The sequence below is a fragment of the Mycteria americana genome, chromosome 18 (assembly GCF_035582795.1).
Source record: "Mycteria americana isolate JAX WOST 10 ecotype Jacksonville Zoo and Gardens chromosome 18, USCA_MyAme_1.0, whole genome shotgun sequence".
NCBI classification, from domain to species: Eukaryota; Metazoa; Chordata; class Aves; order Ciconiiformes; family Ciconiidae; genus Mycteria; species Mycteria americana.
The window spans coordinates 3,501,599-3,524,672 of record NC_134382.1 but is presented as its reverse complement, the minus strand read 5'-3'; the positions used below and the strand labels follow the sequence as shown (position 1 = coordinate 3,524,672).

The window sequence follows — 23,074 nt, the reverse complement described above, 5'->3', positions numbered from 1 at the left end:
CAGCTCCTGGCTTGGGGTGTCTAAACCGGGGGTCATTTAACCAAGCCCCCAGCATGTTTTACACAGCAGCGGTGCCACCCTGACCACGATGCTCTACGAAAGGCACGGTCTGGGAGCAAAGCGGTTTATATTTTCTTATATTCCTCAGGGAGAACATATACAGCCTTTAATAAAATCTCCCCATTGCCACAAATCTCATTCTTGCATGTGCACAAAAGCAGCAAAACTGCCTCTTTTTTTGGTTTTTTTTTTTGTGTTCCCAAGTGTTTGCTCAGCAACACAAAGTCCTTGCTCACATTTGCTCAGGTCATGGCAAAAAACAAAACAAAACAGGGTCTACTTCAGATGGGAAACTGGATTTGAGCTTATTTCCTATGCCCCAGCCACAGAGGGAAGAGCGCACTAAAAAAGAAAAGCCCGAAAGGGATATAAATAGGGAACATCAACCTGAACGTTTCTGCTCCTCACTAATTGCTTGTGGCTTCCAAAATCTGGGGCAGAAGTTTGGTTTTTAAAATGAATATGTAGCTTGATGTTAATAAATAATGCAAATGCCTGCGTGGGCAGCAATTGCTACTGACGTGCTCCGCTGCAGCGCGGTGTGGCAAGTGGCAGGTTCACCGTGCAAAACCACCTCTGATTTCCCCTCATGGCAACTCGCTCCCCAGCTTCCCTCTGAAAATAAGCAGGGGGGGGGGGGGGGAAAGGAGTGTCCTGCTCTAGCCTAAGGGCTGGCAAATTGTATTTCTTCCTCCCAAGAGCAGCCAGAGCTTTTCCCTAGAGAGCAAAAAAGAGAGGATACCCCACAGATGCAAATGCCAGCCGAAACCCAAAGCGCTGCAAAATCACCTCCCCGTTGGGCTGCTCGTCCCCGTTTGGGGTCAGGGAGCTGCTGGAGGGACGGGGAGTTGGGGACAGCTGGGGGAGCTCCTTGCATAGGGCTGGGAGCCGGCTGGGCTTCGGGCCAGCCACCCTCCCTCTCCATCCCTTCCCTCGGAGATCATTTTCATGGAGGTTTAGAGGGTCCAATCCAACCGCCCCCTCCCTTCGGACTGGGGTGGGGGCTGCAAATTTGTCATCCCAAACTTTGCAAGCTCCAGCAGCTGATTGATTTGCTCTAGGCCCAGTCGAGGAGGAGGGAGGCGTGCCGGGGAGGAAGGAGAAGCAGCTGGGTGCTGCTGGGGGGCTCAGTGCCACCTGGAGCGGCGAGGAAGGGCGCGCGTGCCCATCGTCGGGGCATCGGGGCTGCTGCGTGGGGAGATGCCGGGGGACCGCACGCTCCGGCTGCAGCATGGGAACCGCATCGAGGCCCTGTGTGTGCTGGGAACCCGCATCTCTGCCGACGTCTACGGGTGAGTGCGGCACCCCAACGCTCCCCTTCCTCCCTCCATTTCTGCACTTCCACCTTTCTCCTCGCCTTTACCCCCCTGTTTCTCCTTTTGCAAATCCCCCCTCCTCGTTTTTCCTTCTGCTCCCCCAAGACCTACAGCCCCCACGCTGTGATTTAATGCAATTTGTGGGCAAAATCCTCCCTGGGCTTTGTAAATCTGCACAAGTCCCAGGAAAGCTTCGAGCATCCACGTTAGCACGATATGGTTATTTACCCCGGGTCTGCAACGGCGATGGATTCGATCCCTTTGCGGTCAATAGATCCAGTGTCATCTCAGAAAGCTGCTGGAGAGCGGAGGGGCGAGCAGGAGCCACGGGGGTGGACTGTAAGGGAGGGGATGCAACTGGGAGAGGGAAAGAAAACAAAATCTAGTGACCAAGAAGTGTCCTGGGAAAGCATGCAAGTCCCCACAACACCAGCCCTGCACTCCTAAAACCAGCCTTACGCTGCACCGCACGATAATTATTCCCCCAAAGGAAAAAGTTTAAAAGCTCATTTCATGGTTAATTCTGGTCTTTGCTGCTTTTGCAAATCTCACCCTCAATATTCAAGCCAAGCAGCGCAGTTACAACTCATCTGGCATCTCTCCGGGTCAAATATCCTCCCGGTGGGATTCCCAAAACCCAGAAACAAGGAAACCAAACCAGTTTTTCCATGCATAATTAAATGTAATTTAACAATTTAAGAAACACCCAGGCAGCAGCAAACAAGTGTTCAGATTTCCTCTCCCCCACCCCATGTGGGTTTGGCCGGGCTACCAGCTTCCAGAAACCCAATAAATGATGCTGTAACAGCGATATAGCGCAAGCTCTTGGGTGTCGGGAGCACGCGTGCTCAAAGGGAGCCTGCACCTTGGGAGCTGTAAGCATCCCAAAAATAATAACCCTGGAAAGATGGGGAAATTAGGGACAAGGAGCCAGGAGAAGGGAAGGGGATACAGGGAGCAGCTGGAGAAAAGCAAGGGTACATAATACTGGGAGCAGTGCAACACCAGCTGCTTCAGGGTTGGAGAAAATCACCGTGAAAATTAGAGTTTCCCATGGTAAAGTCTCTCAGCTGGGTTGCCACACCATTAGGATGAGCTGTTAAATACTGGGTTTGCCTCAGCTGGAAAATAAACAGGGATTTCTCCATTGAAGTGCAAGCCTGAGTTGGGTTCCAGTGGTGCTGAGTGCTTTGGCTGTGATTATTGTAGATCGTAATCTGCACCAATAGCTACAAAATAGACTAATTTTGCTAAAATAGCATGTTCTGCCCTAAAAAAAAAAAAAAAATTTAAAAAAAGACACTTCAAGTGCTCCCAGGCAGGGAGGAAAAGGCAGAAAGGTGAGCATGGAGACGCCAGCGTGCCCAGTCTTGGCTGTGCTTTGGGCAGTGAAATTAATTACAGTGAGAACCGGGTGTTTTCAGTGCAAACCTCTAAAAATACAGCATATTTTTGGCAGGGCGGCCCCGGCCGGGGCAGTCTCCTTTGGCGTGAAGCACACGGAGGGGGTGAGTGTGGAGGTGGCGTGCCGGGGCCAAGCAGAGGTCGCATCAGCCTCCACCAGCGGGACGCGGTGGCCGCTGGACGAGGGGACGGTCCTGAGGTTCAGCATGAGCCGGGCCAGCGTCGAGGTCAACGATAACAAGGTAAGAAGTGGGGTCCTGGGGTGTGGGACCTCCATGGGGGGAGAGCGTTCTTCCCCAACCAGGGATCTGGGGGTTTGCAGGTAACAGTCAGCTTCTACACAGAGGGAGGGCAGCCCATCAACCAAGCCGGGGTCTTCCTCACCGGCATCGGTGAGTACGAGGGCTTCTGCAACGCAGCAATCTCTCTTCAACCCTTCGGTCCCTTGGAGTGGGGTGTTTTGATGTGGGAGCAGAGATGGACCCAGGTTTGCTGGGTCTGGGGGGCTTTTGCACCCACCCAACCCTGCCATACCCTGGCTGATGGTGGGGTCTGTCCATCCAGGGATCTCTCTGGACGTCGATGCAGATCGGGATGGCGTGGTGGAGAAGAACAACCCCAACAAGGTAATTCAGCCTCTTCCACTGCACAGAAAGTCCACGGGCTTGCAAGAGCCTGAGCTTGCTAAGCCCCAGCGGGGTGTTTTAGGCAAGCTGGACCTGGGGTCCTGAGGGACATGGGGCCATCCTGCTCGTCAGCTGCGACAAGGAGAGCCCCTTCACTCCAGCATTGGACTGCAATGACGAAAGGGTATTCAGCAAAGAAGGTAACACAGCTTCAAAAAAAATCATATAAAGTGAAAAATGCTCCGTTATTCCCTCTCTTTAACCTTTTTGGAGGTGAAATTTTGCTTGGGAACTGGCTGCCCATGAGCTGCTCTCCACCAAGCTGCTGAGTAAGCTTCCCACATGGGAATTTTCTTTTTTAATACCATGCAAACTAATTGCGGTCAAGCAGGGGCATGAAGCACGGCCAGAAAAATAGCAGAGGTGCCACTGACAGTAGAGCTTGGCCCAGGGATTCTTCACACGGGTGAGAGGAGCTCAGGGCAAGGCATGCGGCCGGCAGCCAGGAATACACCCGCCTGTTCCTGGAAAACTAAAACCACGCGGAGCCAATGCCCATCAGCTTTTTGAGGCCAAGGACCAGCTGTGCAGGAAAAAAAAAGGCATTTGTTTCAAGGCACAAGCCACAAGCTTTGCTAGCAGGACTGCACGTTGTTTTTTCCAGCTTGCAAAGGCTGATAGCAAGGGAAGAGCAGATTTCTTGGCATGGGAGATGCAAATCCCAGGAGGGAGCATGCAAGCCGGTCAGAGCTGCACAGTGCAATCACCCATCACCCAATATTTTGGTTTTGTTTACACCCCAGATTTGCTGGACATGTCTCGGATGGTCTTGAGGACCGAAGGGCCACAGCACCTGCCCCGGGGGTATGAAATCGTTCTCTATATTCCTGTCTCGGATGCCGACAAAATTGGGGTCTTTTATATGCAGAGTAAGTCCTTCCTCACCTTCTCCTCTGCCCCTTCCTCCTCATTTGTGGTGCTTGTGAGACCTCTGCAAGCTCTTTTCTTTCCATCTCTGACCTTGTCCTTTCCATGCTCTTCGAATGGAGCTCCTGAAGCAAATCATGCCCTCAGCATCCCTTCTCCAAATTTTTCCAGCATTGAATATTCTCTCTTCTCAATCAATTGGAAAACTTTGGAGACTAACAAGCAGAGGCACAGGACCATAAAGCCATTTATCCAAGGTCATCCAGCAAAGGAGTAGCAAAAAAAAAAAAGCAAGTCACATGTCCTGACACCCAGATGCTTTATACATGATGGCAACATGCTCTACAACACATTTTCCCCTCCTTGTTCCTTGTTGTGGGCACAGTGATTTATTCCCCAGGACCAAAAGCCCTCAGCCAGCCCAGAAACGTGCCATTAAGTAGCTTGGTCTTGTCCCTCCATGCAGAGGCAGTCTGTCAGCAGGAGGGTTGGTGGCATTGTCATCCCACAGCAGGTCAGAGGGGGCTGCAAGGGCAGAAACCCCATGAAAACATCTTCTCAATGACTGCTCCATCCAAGGAAAGGCCAAGACATTTTTCCCCACCCTTCTTGTGCACGACTGCAAAACTGCAAGCCCCTCAGCTCCTGTTTTAAGGTACCCCTGTCAGATGAAGTCATATCTACCCACAGAAGCAGAGAAGCTCCAGCACAGAGGGGTTGTGGTACCTCCTTGCACGCAAGCAAAATAGGTTATAAACCACCACAGAAACTTTGGAAATTGCTCACCTTCCCCTTTCTCTTCTTGCAGACCCCTTCTTCGGACAGCGCTACGTCCACGTGCTGGGCCGGAGGAAGCTGTACCACACTGTGCAGTACACCGGTGGGGCTGCTGAGCTCGACTTCTTCATTGAGGGGCTCCGCTTTCCTGATGACACCTTCTCTGGGCTGGTCTCCATCCATGTCAGCCTCCTGGAGACCCTGGCTGAGGTCTGGAGGCCACAGGAAAGGGGTGCAGGTGGGAGGTACAAGGGGTGCAACAGCCTGAGGGGCATGGAGAAGGGGATGGGGATTGAATGGAGAGCAGTCCCCATTAATTTACTCCCAAAGTGACCTCAAGGGTAGGGTATTTGGGGAAATAGTGGTGAACAGTGTGTAGAAAGTCCCCAGTTTCTGCTTGCCTCCCCCAGGGTATCCCCCATACACCAATCTTCACCGACACAGTCGTGTTCAGGGTAGCACCGTGGATCATGACCCCCAACACTTTGGCACCAGTGAACGTCTTCGTCTGCAGGTAAAGGCCAAGGCATGATGCCTTCCCAGCCAAATCAACATCAGCCCCACAGTCTCCTCGGAGGTCACCAAGACAGGCTGGGGAGGTGATGGGCAGAGGGAAAGGCAGCTGCCTGAGGGGGATATCCGTCCTCCAGCAGCCCTTCAGCCCCTTCCCTCCTGCCATCTGCTTTCCCAGCATGAAGGACAACTACCTCTTCATCAAGGAGATAAAAAACCTGGTGAACAAGGCAGGCTGTGAGCTGAAGGTCTGCTTCGGCTACACCAACCGAGGGGACCGCTGGATGCAGGTAGGTGGGCACTGGAGAGGGGGGCGAAGCTTTCCTTCCCTGCTGATGTGCCCCATGTGGGTTTTCCTCACTTCTTTAGGACGAGATTGAGTTTGGCTACACCCATGCTCCCCACAAAAGCTTCCCAGTGGTGCTGGACTCCCCTCGAGATGGAGGGCTGGAGCAATTCCCCATCAAGGAGCTGCTGGTAAGAGCAGGACAGTCACTTGCATTGCCTGAGGAGCAGCTTGCAGGCTTTTATGCTTAGCCTATTTCACCACTCCTAAAACCCTACTTGCACTTGGCTCCTTGGAAGCCCTACAATGAATTGCCGGAAAAATGAGATTCTAACACCTCTGCATGCAACTGCATGGAGATATTAACCCATCCACTCCCAGCTGGGAGGACACCAACAGCCTCACCCCCCTCAAACCAAGGATCAGAGCTTAAACCACATCCCAGCCATCTGGAAAACCTTTATCCAGACGGTGCTGGATGAGAGGGGCAAGGAGGACCTCATGCCTCTGGGAACAAAGGACTCCTGCCAAGCTCTGGGACAGGAGTGAATTTCTTCACCCTGAACATCTGAGCAATGGGTTGTTTTTTCATTTCCTCCTCTGTGCCTGTGAATGCACAGCAGTTCCAGAGCAGGAGAGGAAAGGAAAGTGAGAGGGGGCAATTTACTTGCTCAGAAGAGAGCAAGATGCAGCCAGCTGCCAAAACCATCCCTGTGAGGCTTCCCTGCCAAGGCAAAGGGCCAGCCGTGTGCAGGGTGTGCAAAGAAAGCTGCCTGGGAGAGCAGTGACCCTGGCCAGGGTGTTTTGGGAGAGCCCAGCAAAGACAAGCATGGGAAAAAAGATGGACTGAATGATCCCTTTGAGATATCACCATGCAGAAAGGGCAGGACATCCCCAAGTGGCCACCAAATCTCTGCCCATACACCCAGCCAGGCCCTGGCAGCAGCCTCAGCCCTGGTCTTCTCTCCCACAGTAACGGGAGAAGAGGACAGTTCACTTTTTTGCTGCACGTCACTTTAGGGAAGGTTAAGAGCTTTCAAAAGCATTGAAACACATCATTTCTCATGCCTGGAATGAGTACATGCAGTCCCAGATTCGTCAGGCAGGATGGGAATAGAACACTGATCTGCTCCTTCACAAATACGCCGGGCAACCGCTCCTATCTGCCCTCTTTAGGAATTGCTTTGCTTCATATTTAGAGACGCAACTTCAGCCTTTAGAGCTGCTAACACATTATACTCCAATTTCTACTTTGAAGCTCCCCTAATCCTCACTCCTATCTTTCCAATCTCATTTTCCAGCTAGGAAAACTTAGCCAAACGCAACACGCACAGGTCCTCCTCTGACCCCCAGCCAAGCCCTAAGCCCTTGGAACCCCACGCCAGGGAAAAAGGAGATGAGAGGGAATTAGCCCCTCAAAATCACTCTGGAACTGATAGGACTTGGATGTGACCCGCAAACCTGGGATGAGCCAGTGCCTTGACAGTTGAAACCGTACCGGCTCCGTGGTTTATTAAACTGAAATGAGCTGAGAGCAGGTGTTTCATGCTCAATCCCTCCTGCAGCACCCAGGGAAAGGATCTGTAGATCTCCAGATATGCACCTCAAAAATGCATGGGGAGCCTTGGGGAAAGGCAGCAGCAGCTCCCTGCTTCTCCAAACACCCTCAATTAAAAAAAGCAACTTCTAGATCATAACCGTGCACCCTCAGGTCTCCCTGCTCATTTTTACTGACCTGTATAAACATACAGGTTTACCCCTAAGGAAACCCAACACTAATAAGTGATGGGGATTTAATGCAAACGCAACAGATACCTGATCTTGTCCCAGGGGCTGTCATGAGCTCCAAGCCCATGTTGACTTGAACCAGAGAGCGAGGACAGGTTCAAGGCAGGATTTTTGTCCCACCACTGCCATTTTTGCCCTGTTTTTAACATTGCAATCTCTCCCTTGGGCATTTGACCCTGGCATATCATAACCAAGGGTTAACTACTCCTGCATGCACAACGCCTTAAATCCCAGATATATTAAGTCCTGAAAATCAGGGCTTAAATAGGATTTAAGTGAAGTACAGCCCTTCGGGTTTACCCTCAGGGGCTGAAGTTCATCTCACTCAACAAGAGCCATCCAGAAACTCGGCTTCGGGGCTATCCCAGCACTTAATTAGCTTAATGTGGACACTTAAACATTGGCTGCAGGATAGCAGAGGAGATCTCTCCCCAGCTCAATGCCCCGGCACTTGCCATTTCTTATGGAGCCCAGATGACCGAGAGACCTTTATCCTCCTGCCTTTCCTTTAGCCTCTCCCCATCCATGGACAGGCTTCACTCTTGATATTTTTACCCACTGGAGCAGGTCTGAGCCCAGCAGGAGGGACAAAAGCAAAGGCACAGAGGCAGGCGGGACCCGGGGCAAAGCCCACAGTGATTTCTCTTTCCCCAGGGCCCCGACTTTGGCTATGTGAGCAGAGAGCCCCTCTTCGAAGCCATCACCAGTCTTGACTCCTTCGGCAACCTGGAGGTCAGCCCGCCTGTGACCGTGGCAGGGAAGGAATATCCTCTGGGGAGGATCCTCATCGGCAGCAGCTTCCCCATGTAAGAAATGGGAAACCCACGTGTTTGGGAGCACAGGAACCACAATTACCCCTAAATATCACTTTAAAAAATCACATTAAGGGCCTTACTAGCCATTCCCTGGCCAGCTGCAAATCTGGTACTCTACAGAGTGGGTACACCCAATCTCTGCCTTCACATTTGCACCCTCCTTTCTTTCCTCCACCTTGATAGCAATTTATGTATATGTACATATTGCTGCATAAATACTTATTGCCTTTATTCCCTCTCTCGGGGTACTCTGCTCCCAGATCTGCAGGGAGGAGGATGACCAGAATGGTGCGGGATTTCCTCTACGCCCAGCGAGTGCAGGCTCCCGTGGAGCTCTACTCCGACTGGCTGTCCGTGGGCCACGTCAATGAGTTCATCACTTTTGTGCCCACCTCTGACGCAAAGGTACCCCAAAACCCCATGCTGCTCCAAGGTTTCTCTTCTGAGAAGAGCTAATCCCATTAGGGCAGCTGTAGGGAAAACCCCAAAGCTCCTTTCCTTGACGGTCCCAGCCAAGGGACCTCACCTGCTTGGGTTCTCACCTCGTCCCCACAATGAGGGCTCTGAACACAAAAAGGGACTTCCTTAGCTAATAATCAATACAGATAGAAGAAAAAAAGATGCCTGCAAAGGTAGCCCACGAAATTTAAACCTCAATATTGACATAGGCTGGCCAGGGCTCACAGCTGCTCAGCATCTCCCAGATGTTTTCAGAAGCTAGCTCTTTCTTCTATCCTGGTTTTTACTGCTTCTGACACAAGACTCTTCACCCCAGGAAACCATGTCTTGACCTGGATGGTTGAGAAAAGGAGCACTTATGCACACACACACCACAAACCCTCCACGCAGTGCTTTTGCCCCCCCCCCCCCCCCCCCCCCCCGGGGCTGTGCTAAGCCCTCCTAAGAGATGCCATAAGACTGCAGCAAGCAGCCTCCTACACTCCACCGAGGAGACCATTCCTCCAAGCCAGGGCACACATAGGGCTCAGACCCGAGAAATTCACAGTTCCCAGTTTTCCATAGCATTAGCTGAATGCTGATTTTTGGCCTTTCCTGGGAAAGTCAGAGCATGATTATTCACTTGCTCCATTCTCCCCCCCTACATCGCAACACCAGCCCAGAAACAAAAAATAGCAGCCCAGATAGCAGCACTGCATTAAAGAAGGTACTAAATAACAGCAAAGACGTCTAATTTTAAGCGTTTAAGCTCAGGTTCCTTGCAAAAATAAGCCCCTGAGGTCCTCCAAGGCTTCAGATAAGCCACTTTCTGTGACCGCTCTCCCTCGTGTCTTGCCCCAGCGATTTCGGATGCTGATGGCCAGCCCCGCGGCGTGCTACAAGCTCTTTCGGGAGAAGCAGAAGGAGGGCCAGGGCGAAGCCACCATGTTCAAAGGCAAGGGGACAGCGGGCAGCTTCAGCCGAGCTTTGATGTCGGCTGAGACAGCCGGAGCCGTCCCACAGAGCAGCCGGCCCGAGGGCGGCAGCGCCTGACCGACGTGCGGGTATCGGGGGGACGTGGGGACCTTTTCCCACCCGGTTGCCCTTCACGGCTGGCAAGCGGGATGCCTGCCCACCATACCCAGCCTCCTCAAGCCCTATTTTGGGAAAGCGAGTGGGACGGGAGGGATAAAGCCCTCTGCACGGAGAGGATGCTTGCTTGGTGGGATGGAGCATCCCTGTGAATGCCAGCAGGGCTCCAGCACGGAGTTGGGACGACTGGGGGGGGCTCTTGTGTCACCCCAAATTAGCACTGTTTTTTCTCGCTTGCCCTTCCCTCCCTGAAGCAATGATGTTTGGGCACCCTTTAATTGTGGTTTTGAACATCATCCATCCGCAATGGGGTTGGGGGAAGATCTCCATACCTCCACGGGTCCCTCTGGGTCACTGCCGCCTGCCCAGGACCCCGCTGTCCCAAAACAAGGGGTGGAGGTGGTAGCTCTGGTTTTATGGAGCTGAGTGGAAAAATTTAGGAGCTATCAACTCCTGTGGGCAGGAGGGTGGATGATAGGACCTTTCCAATGCTCTTTCCAACGGGCAGAGGTTTTCCTCCCACCCAGTTTCCCAATAAACTAAGAATTGGGACTCCCAGCAATGTTAACCTCAGGGAATTGGGATTTGGTTTTTTTTTTCCATCTCTGTGCCCTGTTTTAAGCCGGGCTCCTACCAGTGCGGCTTCATTTTGACAAGGGTTTGCATTTGCAGGGTACTTGGGGACAGACACGAAACGGGTCACCATTAACAAGGTCCTTTCCAACGACATCCTGGTGCAGCAGAACCAGTACGTGCAGGTAATAACCAATATTTCTGGTAATAATCCATATTTCTTGCAATAACCACCCCAGGGTGGTGCAAACCCTTAAGGGGAGGTGTTGCATTTTGGCTCTCCTCCTGCGTGAGATGGTTTTGGGGACCATGCCCACCTGTGTCCCCCCTCAACCTGCTCTTCTCCATCCCCTCCAGTGCTGCATCGACTGGAACAGGGATGTCCTCAAGAAGGAGCTGGGGTTGATGGAGGAGGACATTGTCGACCTGCCGGCCCTCTTCAAGCTTGACAAGCAGGGCAAAGCTGTGCCATACTTCCCCAACATGGTGAGGGGGGTCCCCGCTCCTTGGGTCCTCCCCAAAAACCAGCTTATTCAGCCCGGATGAGTCCCCAGAGTTGTCCCAAAAAAGCACAGTATTTACGGCTGCCCAGAAAAAGAAAGTATCTCCAGCCAGGCTCAGATAAGCCCGGGTCTATCACAACTTTGTGGCTTCATGTTGCTTGCGGTTGGGTTAAACGACGTAGTTTTGAGGTGAACACTTTTCAAAGCGGTGAAATTGCAAGGCATGAGGCACATTTTAATGATAAAAGGGGGAAAATGATGATGGATGCGGAGGCCTGGGGGAGGGCAGCTCCAAAAAGCGGTGTCAGTGCTTCATTTTGGGGTGAGGCTGATGGAGGAGGGTGACCGGCGGCTTTCCTTCGGCTTTATCGATCGGAGAGGCCTGTCCTGACGCTACCGGGTTCCCCTTGTGTCACCCCACAGGTCACCATGATCGTCCTGGCCAAGGACCTGGGCATCCCCAAACCCTTCGGCCCCATGGTGGGGGGCGAATGCTGCCTGGAGCGGCGGATCCGCTCCCTCCTGGAGCCGCTGGGCCTGCGCTGCCGCTTCCTCGAGGACGTGGCCTCCTACCACGGCAGGCTCGGGGAGGTCCGCTGCGGCACCAACGTCCAGCGGCGGCCCTTTGCCTTCAAATGGTGGAATGTAACGCCATAGCGGGGCCTCCGTCCCCCTCCGCCCCCGGCGGCTTTCTTGGCGTGTGTTGCTTGCGATTCAGTTAATAAATAAATTTGCTGTGAGGAAAGAGGCGGGAAGTTCAATAATAAGGGGTGATAATCCTGAGAGAAAGGGAGGGAAGCCCTCAGAGATGGTGAGGTGGGGGGGGGGACGCCATTTCAGCCCTCAGCACCTGCCATTTTGCCTTGACCAGTGTTGGGGCAGGCGGGAGGGCCTGGGCACCTCCCCTGCAGAAAGAATTTGTCTGGAAATTAATGGGGGGCCGCACTGGTCTCCCCTTTCCCCAAAAAGGGGGGGGGATCCAGGCGGATGGCCCCGCCATCCCACCTTGTGACACAGAGCCTTCCACTCTCAACATGGCGCCTCCCCTGCGGCCGCCGCCACACCCAAGATGGCGGCCCGCAGAGCCCCGCCCCTCCTCCCTCTGCAAGCTGCGCTCTATGGTCGCGCTGGGGGCTCCTTCCGCTTCCGGGGGGGAGCGGTGTCGGAACTGCGCAACGCCAAGATGGCGGCGGCCGTAGTGGGAGTCTCCTTGAGGCGCGGCGTCCCCGCGCCGCTCCTGCGGGCCGGCCCGCGGCCGGTGAGGGGCCTGGAGCCGCCCCGGTCGGGCAGCTGGGCGGGGGGCCCTCGGGGGAGGCGTGGTGCGAGGGGCTGAGGGCTTCGGGGGGAGATGGTGGGCTGGAGGGGGTGTAAAGGGAGTTGGGGGGTGAGGAGGGCTGAGATGGGGGGGACTGGTGCGCAGGAGAGGCTGTGTGAGATTTGGGGTGGGCAAGACGGGAGCGGGCTGGGGGGCAGGAGAGGGCCCAGGGTGCAGTACAGGATGGGAGGAGGCTTCAGAGTGGGTAAGAGAAGGGGAGGTGGGCTGGGGAGTAAGGGGATGTGTGAGGGGGATGCTGGGGAGGGTGTGAGAGCAAAAAGGAGAGGGAAGGTGTCTGGGACAGGTTTAGGGGGAGATAGGGGTTGACAGGAGACTGGGGGGTGCAGGAGATCCAAAAAGGGGGCTGCAAAGAGATGTGGGAACAGGAGGAATAGGGATGCGGGGTAACTTGAGGAGAGGTGAGTAGGGGCAGGGGGTCTGGAGGGGGAAGAAGCTGCTGGGGGAATAGTGGGAGGAGGTGGTTTGTTGGCCTGGAGCTGGGTAGAGAAGTGGCTGGGAGCTTCTGAGGGCAGTTTTGGGACAGGAGGAGTCTTCAGGGCTGTGGAGGAAGGAGCGTCCGCAGGCACTGCAGGAGCACCTGGGGGTTTCTCCTTAGTTTTAGGATTATCTCTTCTGCCTTGTGGAGGAGGGAGCCCCAGGACAGAGGTGGTTGCATGCGCCAGGGTACACTGCTGCAGTAAATCCTTGGGAGGATTTTCCAAAACCTGTGCGAGTGCCCCAGTACAAAGCAGTGATGGGTCCTGCAGCTCTCACCCTGAAGCACGTGGCTTCAGCACATTTTGTTGCCTGGCTAAAAGCCGCCCAAAGGGACCTAAGGGCTGTCCTGCTGTTGTTTGAATACAGATGTGTCGGGGAGCGCAGACGGCAGCTGCGGCAGCACCCCGTATCAAGAAGTTTGCTATCTACAGATGGGATCCCGATAAGCCTGGGGACAAGCCCCGCATGCAGACGTATGAAGTGGATTTGAATAAGTGAGTATACCCCATTAGGGAGAGGCTTTGCTGCCAGGCAGGTGTGCTGGGGCTGCGTGTGCACACAGGTTATCTGACAAGTGATAACAGAGGGTGGTTGAGGAGCACTTGAGCTGACAGCTAAAGGTGTCAGCAGTCTCATTAAGCTCCAGGAACTGTTAAAACCTTGTTGGAGGGGCCAGGAATGTGGTGCCTCAGCTGTGCTACAGCGCACCTTGTCCTCAACACAGGTGAAATCAGTGTTATTTTCTGATAAAGCAAATCTTACTATGGTCACATAGGATTATTTTCCCCTCCCTCACCTGTCGGTGCTAAGTGTGGCAAATAAAACTGTACTGTGAATGCCAGTGTCTCAATAGCTGTCAGCAGTAAAACGGTCACTTTGTTTTGTGACTTCCATGAGGTTTTACCTGGGTCCCTGAGTTGTATTGAAGACTTGAATGTGTTTGTGGCTTTAATAAGCTTTATTTATGTGCTAAATTCTGGGGCATGTTCCAAAAGCAAACTGTTTTACGTGTAGCTCATGGTCCCAGGCCTGGGAGATAAGGTGGAAGCTTTATTGACTCTTCTCATAGTTTTCTTAACACTTAGTTACTTCTGGTTTTTAGGTCATGTTAAACTTCTAGTAACCACCTGCACACTTTGGTTTAGCTATCACCAAGAAAGCTCTTACTTCTCCATGATTCTTTGGGGGGGTGCAGTCTTCCCTCTGGTGCAGAAAACTTCACGTGGGCACATGTGCCTTGACTTCCCTGAGCTCCGGTTGCTGCTGTCATCTTGCCAGAGGAATTCACCTCGAGCCCTTTCTGAAAGCTTCAGATACAAAGCCGCACAGCTCCCTACTTAAGAAGCACATGACAGAGAACTCAAATTTTTGTGTGACTTGCACCAGTTAGTAATTTTTGGGTGTTGCCTCGTCTGCCGTGTCTAAAATTACATAAGTTGTCCAAGACTGTTTGTTTTTGTGTGCAGCACTGCCTCTTGTGACTAATGAGGACAGGCAGACTTGTTAAAACCTGACCCAAAAGGAGAGAACCGGTGGCAAGGCATTCAGTTTTCAGTTGTGCTGTCTGAACCCTCTCTGGCTGAGCCAAACCTTCAAGATATCGGCAAAAGAAAGGGCTTCTGTCCCACCCTGACCCTGGGGTGTGCTGAGGTGAATGGGTTGTGCTGCTGATCAAGATATCTCTATCTTGTTGCCTGGAATTGGCAAAAAAAAAGTGTATTTTTAATTGTAGTTGAGCAAAGTCCTTTTAGGTGCTGCTTAGTTGGAGTGCCAGAGATCAAGCACTGAGGCTGGGGGTGAATTACACAGGTTCGCCGACTTTGTTTTCTGTTATAGGTGTGGGCCCATGGTGCTCGATGCTCTGATCAAGATTAAAAATGAGATGGACTCCACTCTGACCTTCCGCAGATCATGTAGGGAAGGTAAGAAGGATTTTCCAGCCTGCTAAACTGAAGATTGCCCTTGAAGACTGTTCATTGCTGGCAGCGTTTGTGTAACTACTAGAAGACTTCAGGGTAGATGGCAGTGTACCGCTCTCCTCTGCCAGCTGCTGCATATGAAGTACCTCAATGAATCAAGTAGTAAAGTTAAAGCGCATATTCACAGGGCGTAATCGCACAACACAGAGCTATGAGCAATATGCTTGAACAGCCCCAGTCCTTCCTGTTTCTGTCCTAATCTTGTTCATCTTGCTGCCCTCCAGTGATGGACTGCATAGGGAAATCTAGCAAGAGGGATTGCAACAGCAAAATTGAGGGGGCAGACGTGGCGAATGGGAATGAATTGTAGGGGCTGCTTTATCTAGTGCCGCTGTGGAAATAAGAAAGGGTGTAACTGGAAGAGTACTTATGACTTCTAGGAATAGCTTCAGGAATCTTTTTTTTGGCCCTTTGACTAAGCTAAATGATTGATTGAGGAAAAGGCCATCTGGTGGTTTTACATTGCAGAGCTACTGGCTGGTTCTCGTACAGGTACAAATCAGCATGTCTGTTTAACTGCATTAAGGCTTCCCCGTCCAGGTGACTTTCCCTGTAAAAAATCCTAATTCATGGGTAATGTTGGGAGGCTGAGCTTAAAATGGTAGTTGTGGAAATACGGGAAGGGAGGACGCCTTTGTGGAATGACTTTTGATTTAATTAGGTGGGTTTGCAAGTATGAGAAATTTAGGTGCAATTGATGCCTAAAGATGTTTTGACTTGGATCTAAATGAAAAGCACGCTTTAATGCAGCCGTTTCCTGAAGAATCTGCATAGCAGGCAGAGGAATTTCATATGGTGTGGTTGTTCTCAGTGTCTGATATTTAGATAGCCAACACTGTTCCCAACCTGCTGGAATTAATTGCCCTGAATACTTTTCTTTGAGAACCTGAAGACAGATTTTCAAGCTGGACTGGTTCAATCTTGCCCTTTTTTCTACCATGCAGCAGCAAAAAAAATCCAGTCACGCGTTCCTGTTGCATTCTCGTGGGCCTGTGTCTGCAGTCCTGGTTCCCTCTCCAGTTGACTGGAAAATACGTGTAACCATTTCTTGAGTGGGAGGAATAACCTTGTTCAAGTGCCAGCCTTCATCTGGCAGCGAGGGGAAGGATTGCCAATGCATCAGGCGCTGGGGCGGGCTAGCTCGCCAGCATGAGGAGCAGTGGCATTTCTCTGACTCATATCAGTTGATATGTGTCAAATCCTCTGAAATTAGAGTTTTGCCCTTTCAACATTTGTCTTCTTTCTAATACGATGTTTTAGGCATCAGCCTGAATTGGATACCCGAGCTCCTGACCTGAGCAGTATCTGTGACAGTTCTGCGGTGGTTTTTCTTGTAAACCTTGGCCTTTCCTGGGCTACATCTGATCCTTCTATTACTGGGAGATCATCAGTGGTGTCATTTAATCCATTTGTTAAGCTATTTATATGCTGTTTGTTCTGGTGAGTGTCTGTCCTCTCACCTTTGGCAGTTAATGAATGCAGTTTATGGCACCGCTCTACCCTGCTGCAGAAGGCTCAGAAAGAAGCTTCTGTCTTGGGGACTTTGTTTTATGTTCCTGACCTTCAGGGATGCTTTTGACTGTAACTGTAGGGCTGATGAAGGGATGTGCCTGGTTCCCGTGTTACAATCTTGGCGTTAGCTGCTTCGCATCAGTACGAGCCTGTGCTTCAAACTTGTGAACAAAGCCGAATGTTTTCCCCACCCTAAGTAGCATGTAAAACTAATGAATGATGCGAAAGAGATGAAGTGTCCAAGCCACTTGTTTTTTGCTGTGGAAGAAAGTTCAACACTGAGAATGTGTTTAGGCTTTAATGAAAGTGACTCCTGTGTTTGTTCTTTATTTAAATAGCAACGTGTTTGGCCCAATGGCAACTTCTGGCGTTTTCCTTGTCACGTACAGAGTTTCTTGAAGACAGCCTGGGGGCATGTTTGGGGCCAAGAGGATCTTCCTCAAGTAGGATAAGAGGGTAAATATCTAATGCTTTGTTCTTTTTTTTCCCACTCAGGCATCTGCGGCTCTTGTGCTATGAACATTGCTGGCGGAAACACGCTGGCCTGTATCAAAAGAATTGACCCCGATCTCAACAAGATCACTAAAATCTACCCTCTCCCCCACATGTACGTGGTGAAGGACCTTGTTCCAGTGAGTATCTGCCTGTGTCAACTTGTGACCAAGGGTGACACCGTTCCAGGCAGTGTGGGGTTCAGATTGGGCTGGAAAGGATAACGTTGGGAGGTGCCAACAAGATCAGGTCTCACAATTCACATGTTACTCCTGCTGGTGTTTTCTGGCTTGGGTGGGTCTGAGCTTCACAGCAGTGAGTAAATCTGTCCCCATTTGGAGGAACGTGGCGGCATTTTGGACCTCAACATGCCTTCTGTTGGAGTGGTAGCAGATACTCAATCTCTTACGCATCGATTCAGCTTAGATGTGACCTTTTTACCTTTTGACTCCTAGGACTTGAGTAACTTCTATGCACAGTACAAATCCATCGAGCCTTACCTGAAGAAGAAGGATGAGTCGAAACAAGGCAAGGAGCAGTACCTGCAGTCCATAGAAGACCGTCAGAAACTGGTTACTGCTTCTTTTCTACCGTTGAAATCCCTTCCAGATAAGACCAGGGTTAAACATTAACATGCAGTAGCTTCTAGTTCCTTTAATGACAAAGCTGTCTGGTGCAAAACCCGACGTGGGTGGAATCTGCTCCCTGAAATGCAGCGTCATGGCATGCCTGTATTGCTAGGGGTAACGTTTGCTAATGAAATGCATTCGTGGTTGCGATGGGGACTCTGATCTCATTTCCACTGTCCGCACTGCGAAACTGTATGTGTTTGTAAAAACATTGTGAAGGCCACAGGCTTGTAATATTCCAGTGGAGATAAGGCACTGCAGTTTCTGCTGGCATGTAGGCTGTCGGGCTCAGCACTGGCTGTCTTGTCTAGCTGCAGCATGCTAAGCAACGCTCTCTTGTTGCTGCTTGTTGGGTTTTACAGCCCTAGAAACTAATGGCAAGAGCTAAACCCTTTTGGATGTGGAGACCCAAGCATGATGTGTTAGTGCACGTCTTCGGATGTCTGTCTTGAGCACCGTGTTATTTTTGAGGGGATTTTCTGGGGAAGTAGTGGTGTTGGTCCAAAGTTTCTGCATAAAGCTGAAGGGTGTCTGAGGAACCATTTCAGCAGCTGGGACATAATAGCTTTTTAAAAAGCTTATCGTGTGGGTAAGTTCTTGTCTGGATTTCCTTGGCTGCCACAGTAAGTATCATTAAATCAGCAGTTTCTCTTTTGTCTCTGACCTGATTTGATGGATCCATCGCTGACTTCATGGTTCAAAGCTCGGCCTGTCAATGCTCCACTGTGATTGTTGCTGCGGTGCTGTCACTGAGTAGGCGCAAAGTGGGCAGGCAGCCTAGATTTTGGCAAGTGGTGAGAGAGAGGTGACTATGAACAGCAAAGAGGAAGGCTGTTTGAAGGGGATTCAATGAAAACGTGAGCTGCAGCCTAATTCTCTGCAGTGATCTTTGAAACTTCCATTAACGTGTGTTTGCTGTGAAGTTAACATCCAGTGAACAGACTGGTCCTGTGCCTGAGATGTCAGCAGCACCATGCAACTGGCGCTGCGACGTCTAAACAACCACAGGACTTTACAGTCTGAAAGAATCTCTGTCCAAGGGCAGTGGTTAGTTCTGCACCACTTCATAATGTTATCTGGTCCATATGTATAAGGACTAAAGGGACTTCACATGGTTTTCATAAAGCAGCATCCTTGAAATCACTTTCTCATTCAAGTAGAAATAGGTAAACCTAAAAGTGGCTGCAAGAGCTACCTGAAGCTTTCTCACAATTAGTAAACTTGCTCGTTATCTCATTGCTGGAGTTCCTCTGGCTTTGAGGATGGCCTGTGTGCAGGAGAAACGTGGATACAAAGTCAGCTGAAAAACTCCCACCTTTTTCTTTAAATCATCAGTCATTTGAAATGTTACCATTAGAAATAAGACAAATGTAGAACAAGAAGGTAAGTAGCTTTGGCAAGTCTTTCCAAAAGCGTGTTAGAGCGGCCCATCTAATGCAGTAGACTTGCTACGAGCTCCCGGGAGTTTTTGGCATCAGGTGTCTTTCTAAACTAAAATTAATGAGACCTTTCTCCCAAAAAGCAACTTTCAAATACATAATTTAAGCCAGACTGGACTCTGTCTTTTAGCCTGGGAGGGGCTGATTGAGCTAGGAGACTTGGGAGACTTCTGCTCCTCAGAGTTTAAGTGTCATTTCCCAGTAGGTCTAACTTTCTTTTCCTCAGTGCCTAAAAAAAAAAAAAGGCCTTCATCTCTACAAAAATGGTGAAATGGCTAAAGACTCGCACCATTCCTGTTCTGTAAGTGCTTGGGAATCCCCTCAAAGCACATGTTAAACTATGAGCTCTACTTCTCCCCTAGGCTGTTGGGCAGACTTTGCTCTCTTTTCACTTCCTTAACACGGCCTTGAGTTGTTAATCGGTTATGTATCTGTTCCTTTCCTCAGCCGCTTCCTGGGGCAGGCTGGAAGGAAGGAATGCAGGAACATCAAGCAATTTTCACATTTTTCTTCAGTTTAATGCTTTTTCCTCCTTTTGTCACAAAAAAACTAGTTCATTATAGTGGTCAAGTTGGGAAGATTGCCTGCGTCTTGTTTCAGAGGACATGCATGTAAGAATTGCTTGCTTCAGCTTAAGGTTTTTGGAGCTGCTCTGTTGTGGCAAGTCACTAGAGGGGAAGGTGGTGAGGGCAGCACGTGCTCGTGTAAATCCCCGCTTTAAAAAAGGCTTCATCGTGGGTTTGACTGTGGTCTCCCACCCCCGTGCAGGACGGACTCTACGAGTGTATCCTGTGCGCCTGCTGCAGCACCAGCTGTCCCAGTTACTGGTGGAATGGGGACAAGTACTTGGGTCCTGCGGTACTGATGCAGGTAAGGACAGATCCCGTTTGTCACGTGGGACTGCTGAGGGACTCCCCATCTAAAAGTAGTACAAATATTTGCGAGCACAGGTGGGATAGTACCGCATAGTCCAGATCCTGGACCAAAATTCCTGAGTTAGGTGTTGCTTTTAAAATCTCACACTGATGACAACACCTTGAAGAAGCACTTGGTGTGTCAAATGCCACTGACTTTCAGGCCTATCGCTGGATGATTGACTCCAGAGATGACTACACAGAGGAACGCCTGGCACAGCTTCAAGACCCATTTTCCCTCTACCGTTGTCACACTATCATGAATTGCACGAGGACTTGCCCTAAGGTACGTGTACGTCCTGCGTGTGTCCCTGCTGGGCTTACTGGCTTCTTTCCAAGCACTTTGTTTCAAATCAATAGGAAAATACTGGCTTAGGTTTTTGTTTTCCTCAAGCTTGCCTTGGTTTGTTCAGCCTTTTGAAACACGGTGAGTTACCGGCAGTTTTGCTCGTGATAGTGACTGTACAAGAGGACATGGCAAAGTTTGTATTACACATCGCAGGAACATCTTTTCCTCGTGAGCAAGGCTGCGACTTTGAGAACCTGTCTGTTTCCAAGATCTAGGAGTATGACTGTAGGGCACTGGTCGTGAGGGACGCGGCCAGAAATGGTATGGGGAAGTTTGTCCTGCATAATCTGATCAGTGCTGTGAGCCTTGCGAGTAATGTGCTTAACCCTCACACAGAGCAACCTTAAACTCCAACCGTAGCAGCTATCCTTGATGTGTTGTGTGACTTGCGTAATGGAGAAAACTGCGGCAAGTTCTCAGCGCTGTTGGGGGACCTGTTTTATGCTGACGTCCTGTGTCAGAGCATTTCCCAGATGGTCTGTTCTCTGGTATTTCTTTCGAGAACTGAGCAAGCTTTCCCAGATTAGAGCATGCCTCTTCCTCATCTTGCAATGACCTTGTGCCTGTCGTTGGGCAGATAACCAAGTTTTGCTTTCCTGCCAGCTGTGCTGTTTTCTAGCCAGCCTTTGCTCGCACCTGGTGGTAGAGTAATTCTTGAGCTGTGAAATAATATGAAGGCAAGTGTTTGAGTGGATCGCAGATGTGGGGAAAAGGAGATCCTGGAGATCTGGGTTGACAGGTCAGGAGCACTGCGTGCTGATTTTTTTTCTTTTTTTGTGGATTTTTCTAAAGTGATTCACTGCCTACAGAGAATTCCCCCTTTGTATAGGGAGCTAGCTCATGATCTGGTGTCAACCGTAGTTCAGCTAAAGGTGAAGGTTCAACTTGAAGATCTGGCTGTATGTAGGAATGTGTGTAGTGCGGGGAAATGGCACGCTGAGGCTTGGTCTCTCAAGTTTGAGACGCATTTATGGTTAATAACACATTTCCACTCACATGCTCTAATCCTGGCTGTTGTCTCGATCGGCCCTGAAAGACTGCATGGTGAGCTGTGCACCGGGTAATTTCCTGTTCGTTCTCTGTCCCGCAGTGCTGCTGCTGTAATCACAACGATACAGCAGGGCAGTTGTGATCCCCCTCTCATTTTGAGATTAGGCACGCTTGGTTTGGTAGCAGTGCTGCAGGATTAAGGGCATGACGTGTCTGTATTGTAGAAATAACTTCTTTGGAAAGCTTAGCTGGCTTTCGTGTGAGGAGCGTTTTCGTCTTGTGAGTTAGTATTCTTGCTCACTTCCTTAGTGTCTGCCAATACACAGCATTTTTTATTTCAGACAAGGAGGAAAACCACATCTCTTGTACCATCGCTGTCAAGCTTTTACAAGGCAGTTTCCTGCCTCCAGAAGTCATCTCGTAACGCTCGTAAAAGTGTTGAATTCAGTCCTGCTTGAGCTTTATTAAAAGTTCCTATCGCTCAGCCAGTCGTTCTTCTCTTTGATCCTCGCGTTGCTGATTAAAACCAGTCCTCCGCGGTCAAATGAGCGTTTTTCTTCAAGCAGTGGGAAGTGCTGCTGGTTCAGCCTCCAGGTAGAGGAGGTGAGCTCCAAGCTGGAGCACTGCGTCTCTACCCCGAGCTGGCTCGCTCTTCCCTTGTAAATTGAGGCTGGAGTGCGGCAAACCTGCAGCAGCACACCTTAACCGAGGGGCTGTGCGTACCGTAGTGCCCAGCCTGCCTGGAGCAGGCTGTTCGGAGCTGCCCCTCGGTATCCTGTAACCTCCCAGCGTTTGAAAGGAAGCACAATATTAGGCTGGGCTGCAGCTTTTAGAAAAAAAGGGTGTCCTCTGCTAGCTATTTTTATGAGTAGCAGCCTATCTGAGTTTACTGTGACTGAGATAGAGGCAAGGGGGAGGGGGGGTGGAATGCTCTAACATCCTCTTTTCCGGAGGAGCTAACTGAAACTTTTCCTTTTTAGGGTTTGAACCCTGGCAAAGCAATTGCTGAGATCAAGAAGATGATGGCAACTTACAAAGAGAAGGCGGCCACTGCGTAATGCTGTTCCCTAACTGGAAGTGTAACACACAAACATGCTTTACCTGAAAGTAATTTATACCTGATTTAGCAAGAGAAGGTTCCAACAGGGAGTTTTGGTGTTTTTCCCATAGGTTTGCATGTACAATAAATACTGTAAAGAACAAATAAGAGTTGTTACTTTATTAACAGTATTGAACTGTTGCCTCTGCCTCGATTATAGAATCCCAAACCTCTCTGGTTTTGCGGTTTTGAGTGCGTGAGCAGCTGGGGTCACCTCTGAGGCTCTGCTGTGGGATGAGGATTTGAAAGTGGCCCCACAGCAGAGATGACCGGAGGCAGAATTTCTGTAATGACCTTGATCCCGTGTCTTCAAAGCGAATGCAATTGTGGGAAGAGACCTGCGAGCAGTAAGCCTTGTGGCGATTGTCAAGAAGGCAGTGGCAGTGGCCGGGAGAGGGGAATGTTGGAAGAATCTCACCCTGCGCTGAAATCCCCTGGGCTCCTTGGTGAGGAGCAAAGCGAGGACCTGGCGCTCGCAGGGTGCGGGCACGTGGCAAAATACCGGTGACAGTGGCAGTGCCACTAGGAAAGTGTCTGGCCGCTGCCCTGCTGGGGTGCTTATCTTTATTCCAAGTTCTAAAGTAGATATTTGTTAGAACAGGGTTAAATCTTTCTTTTTGCTCTAGCACAAGTGTGTTTTAGCTCCAGATTTCTCAAACCCAGGATGTTTGTGGTAGGTTGTTGCTTGAAGCAGTCGTTCGCAGTCTTAGGGGGTTGGAGAGAATGGAAGGGCGTTCTGT

The 23,074-nt window shown here is 50.7% G+C and overlaps 2 protein-coding genes across 3 annotated transcripts; both read left to right on the top strand.

The window, feature by feature from the left end:
• Nucleotides 1-1,260: 1,260 nt before the first annotated feature.
• Nucleotides 1,261-11,775, top strand: LOC142418457 (protein-arginine deiminase type-2-like). 2 transcript variants are annotated; one of them, XM_075520314.1, is made up of 16 exons: nucleotides 1,261-1,352; nucleotides 2,836-3,022; nucleotides 3,103-3,172; nucleotides 3,345-3,406; nucleotides 3,489-3,606; nucleotides 4,210-4,335; nucleotides 5,142-5,320; nucleotides 5,521-5,624; nucleotides 5,802-5,913; nucleotides 5,993-6,100; nucleotides 8,352-8,503; nucleotides 8,773-8,917; nucleotides 9,812-9,905; nucleotides 10,715-10,800; nucleotides 10,973-11,101; nucleotides 11,542-11,775. In XM_075520314.1, exons 1-16 carry the CDS (start codon nucleotides 1,261-1,263, stop codon nucleotides 11,773-11,775), a joined length of 1,998 nt encoding a protein of 665 aa, XP_075376429.1. The 2 variants fall into 2 exon arrangements, with proteins under 2 accessions (XP_075376429.1, XP_075376428.1); XM_075520313.1 differs by having other exon boundaries at nucleotides 9,812-9,920; nucleotides 10,730-10,800.
• A 489-nt stretch (nucleotides 11,776-12,264) lies between these two features.
• Nucleotides 12,265-22,449, top strand: SDHB (succinate dehydrogenase complex iron sulfur subunit B). The gene is made up of 8 exons (XM_075520348.1): nucleotides 12,265-12,376; nucleotides 13,298-13,425; nucleotides 14,768-14,853; nucleotides 16,918-17,054; nucleotides 17,370-17,486; nucleotides 19,751-19,852; nucleotides 20,060-20,182; nucleotides 22,216-22,449. The coding sequence occupies exons 1-8, from the start codon at nucleotides 12,302-12,304 to the stop codon at nucleotides 22,291-22,293; spliced, it is 846 nt and encodes a 281-aa protein (XP_075376463.1). The 5' UTR covers nucleotides 12,265-12,301; the 3' UTR covers nucleotides 22,294-22,449.
• Nucleotides 22,450-23,074: the final 625 nt, after the last annotated feature.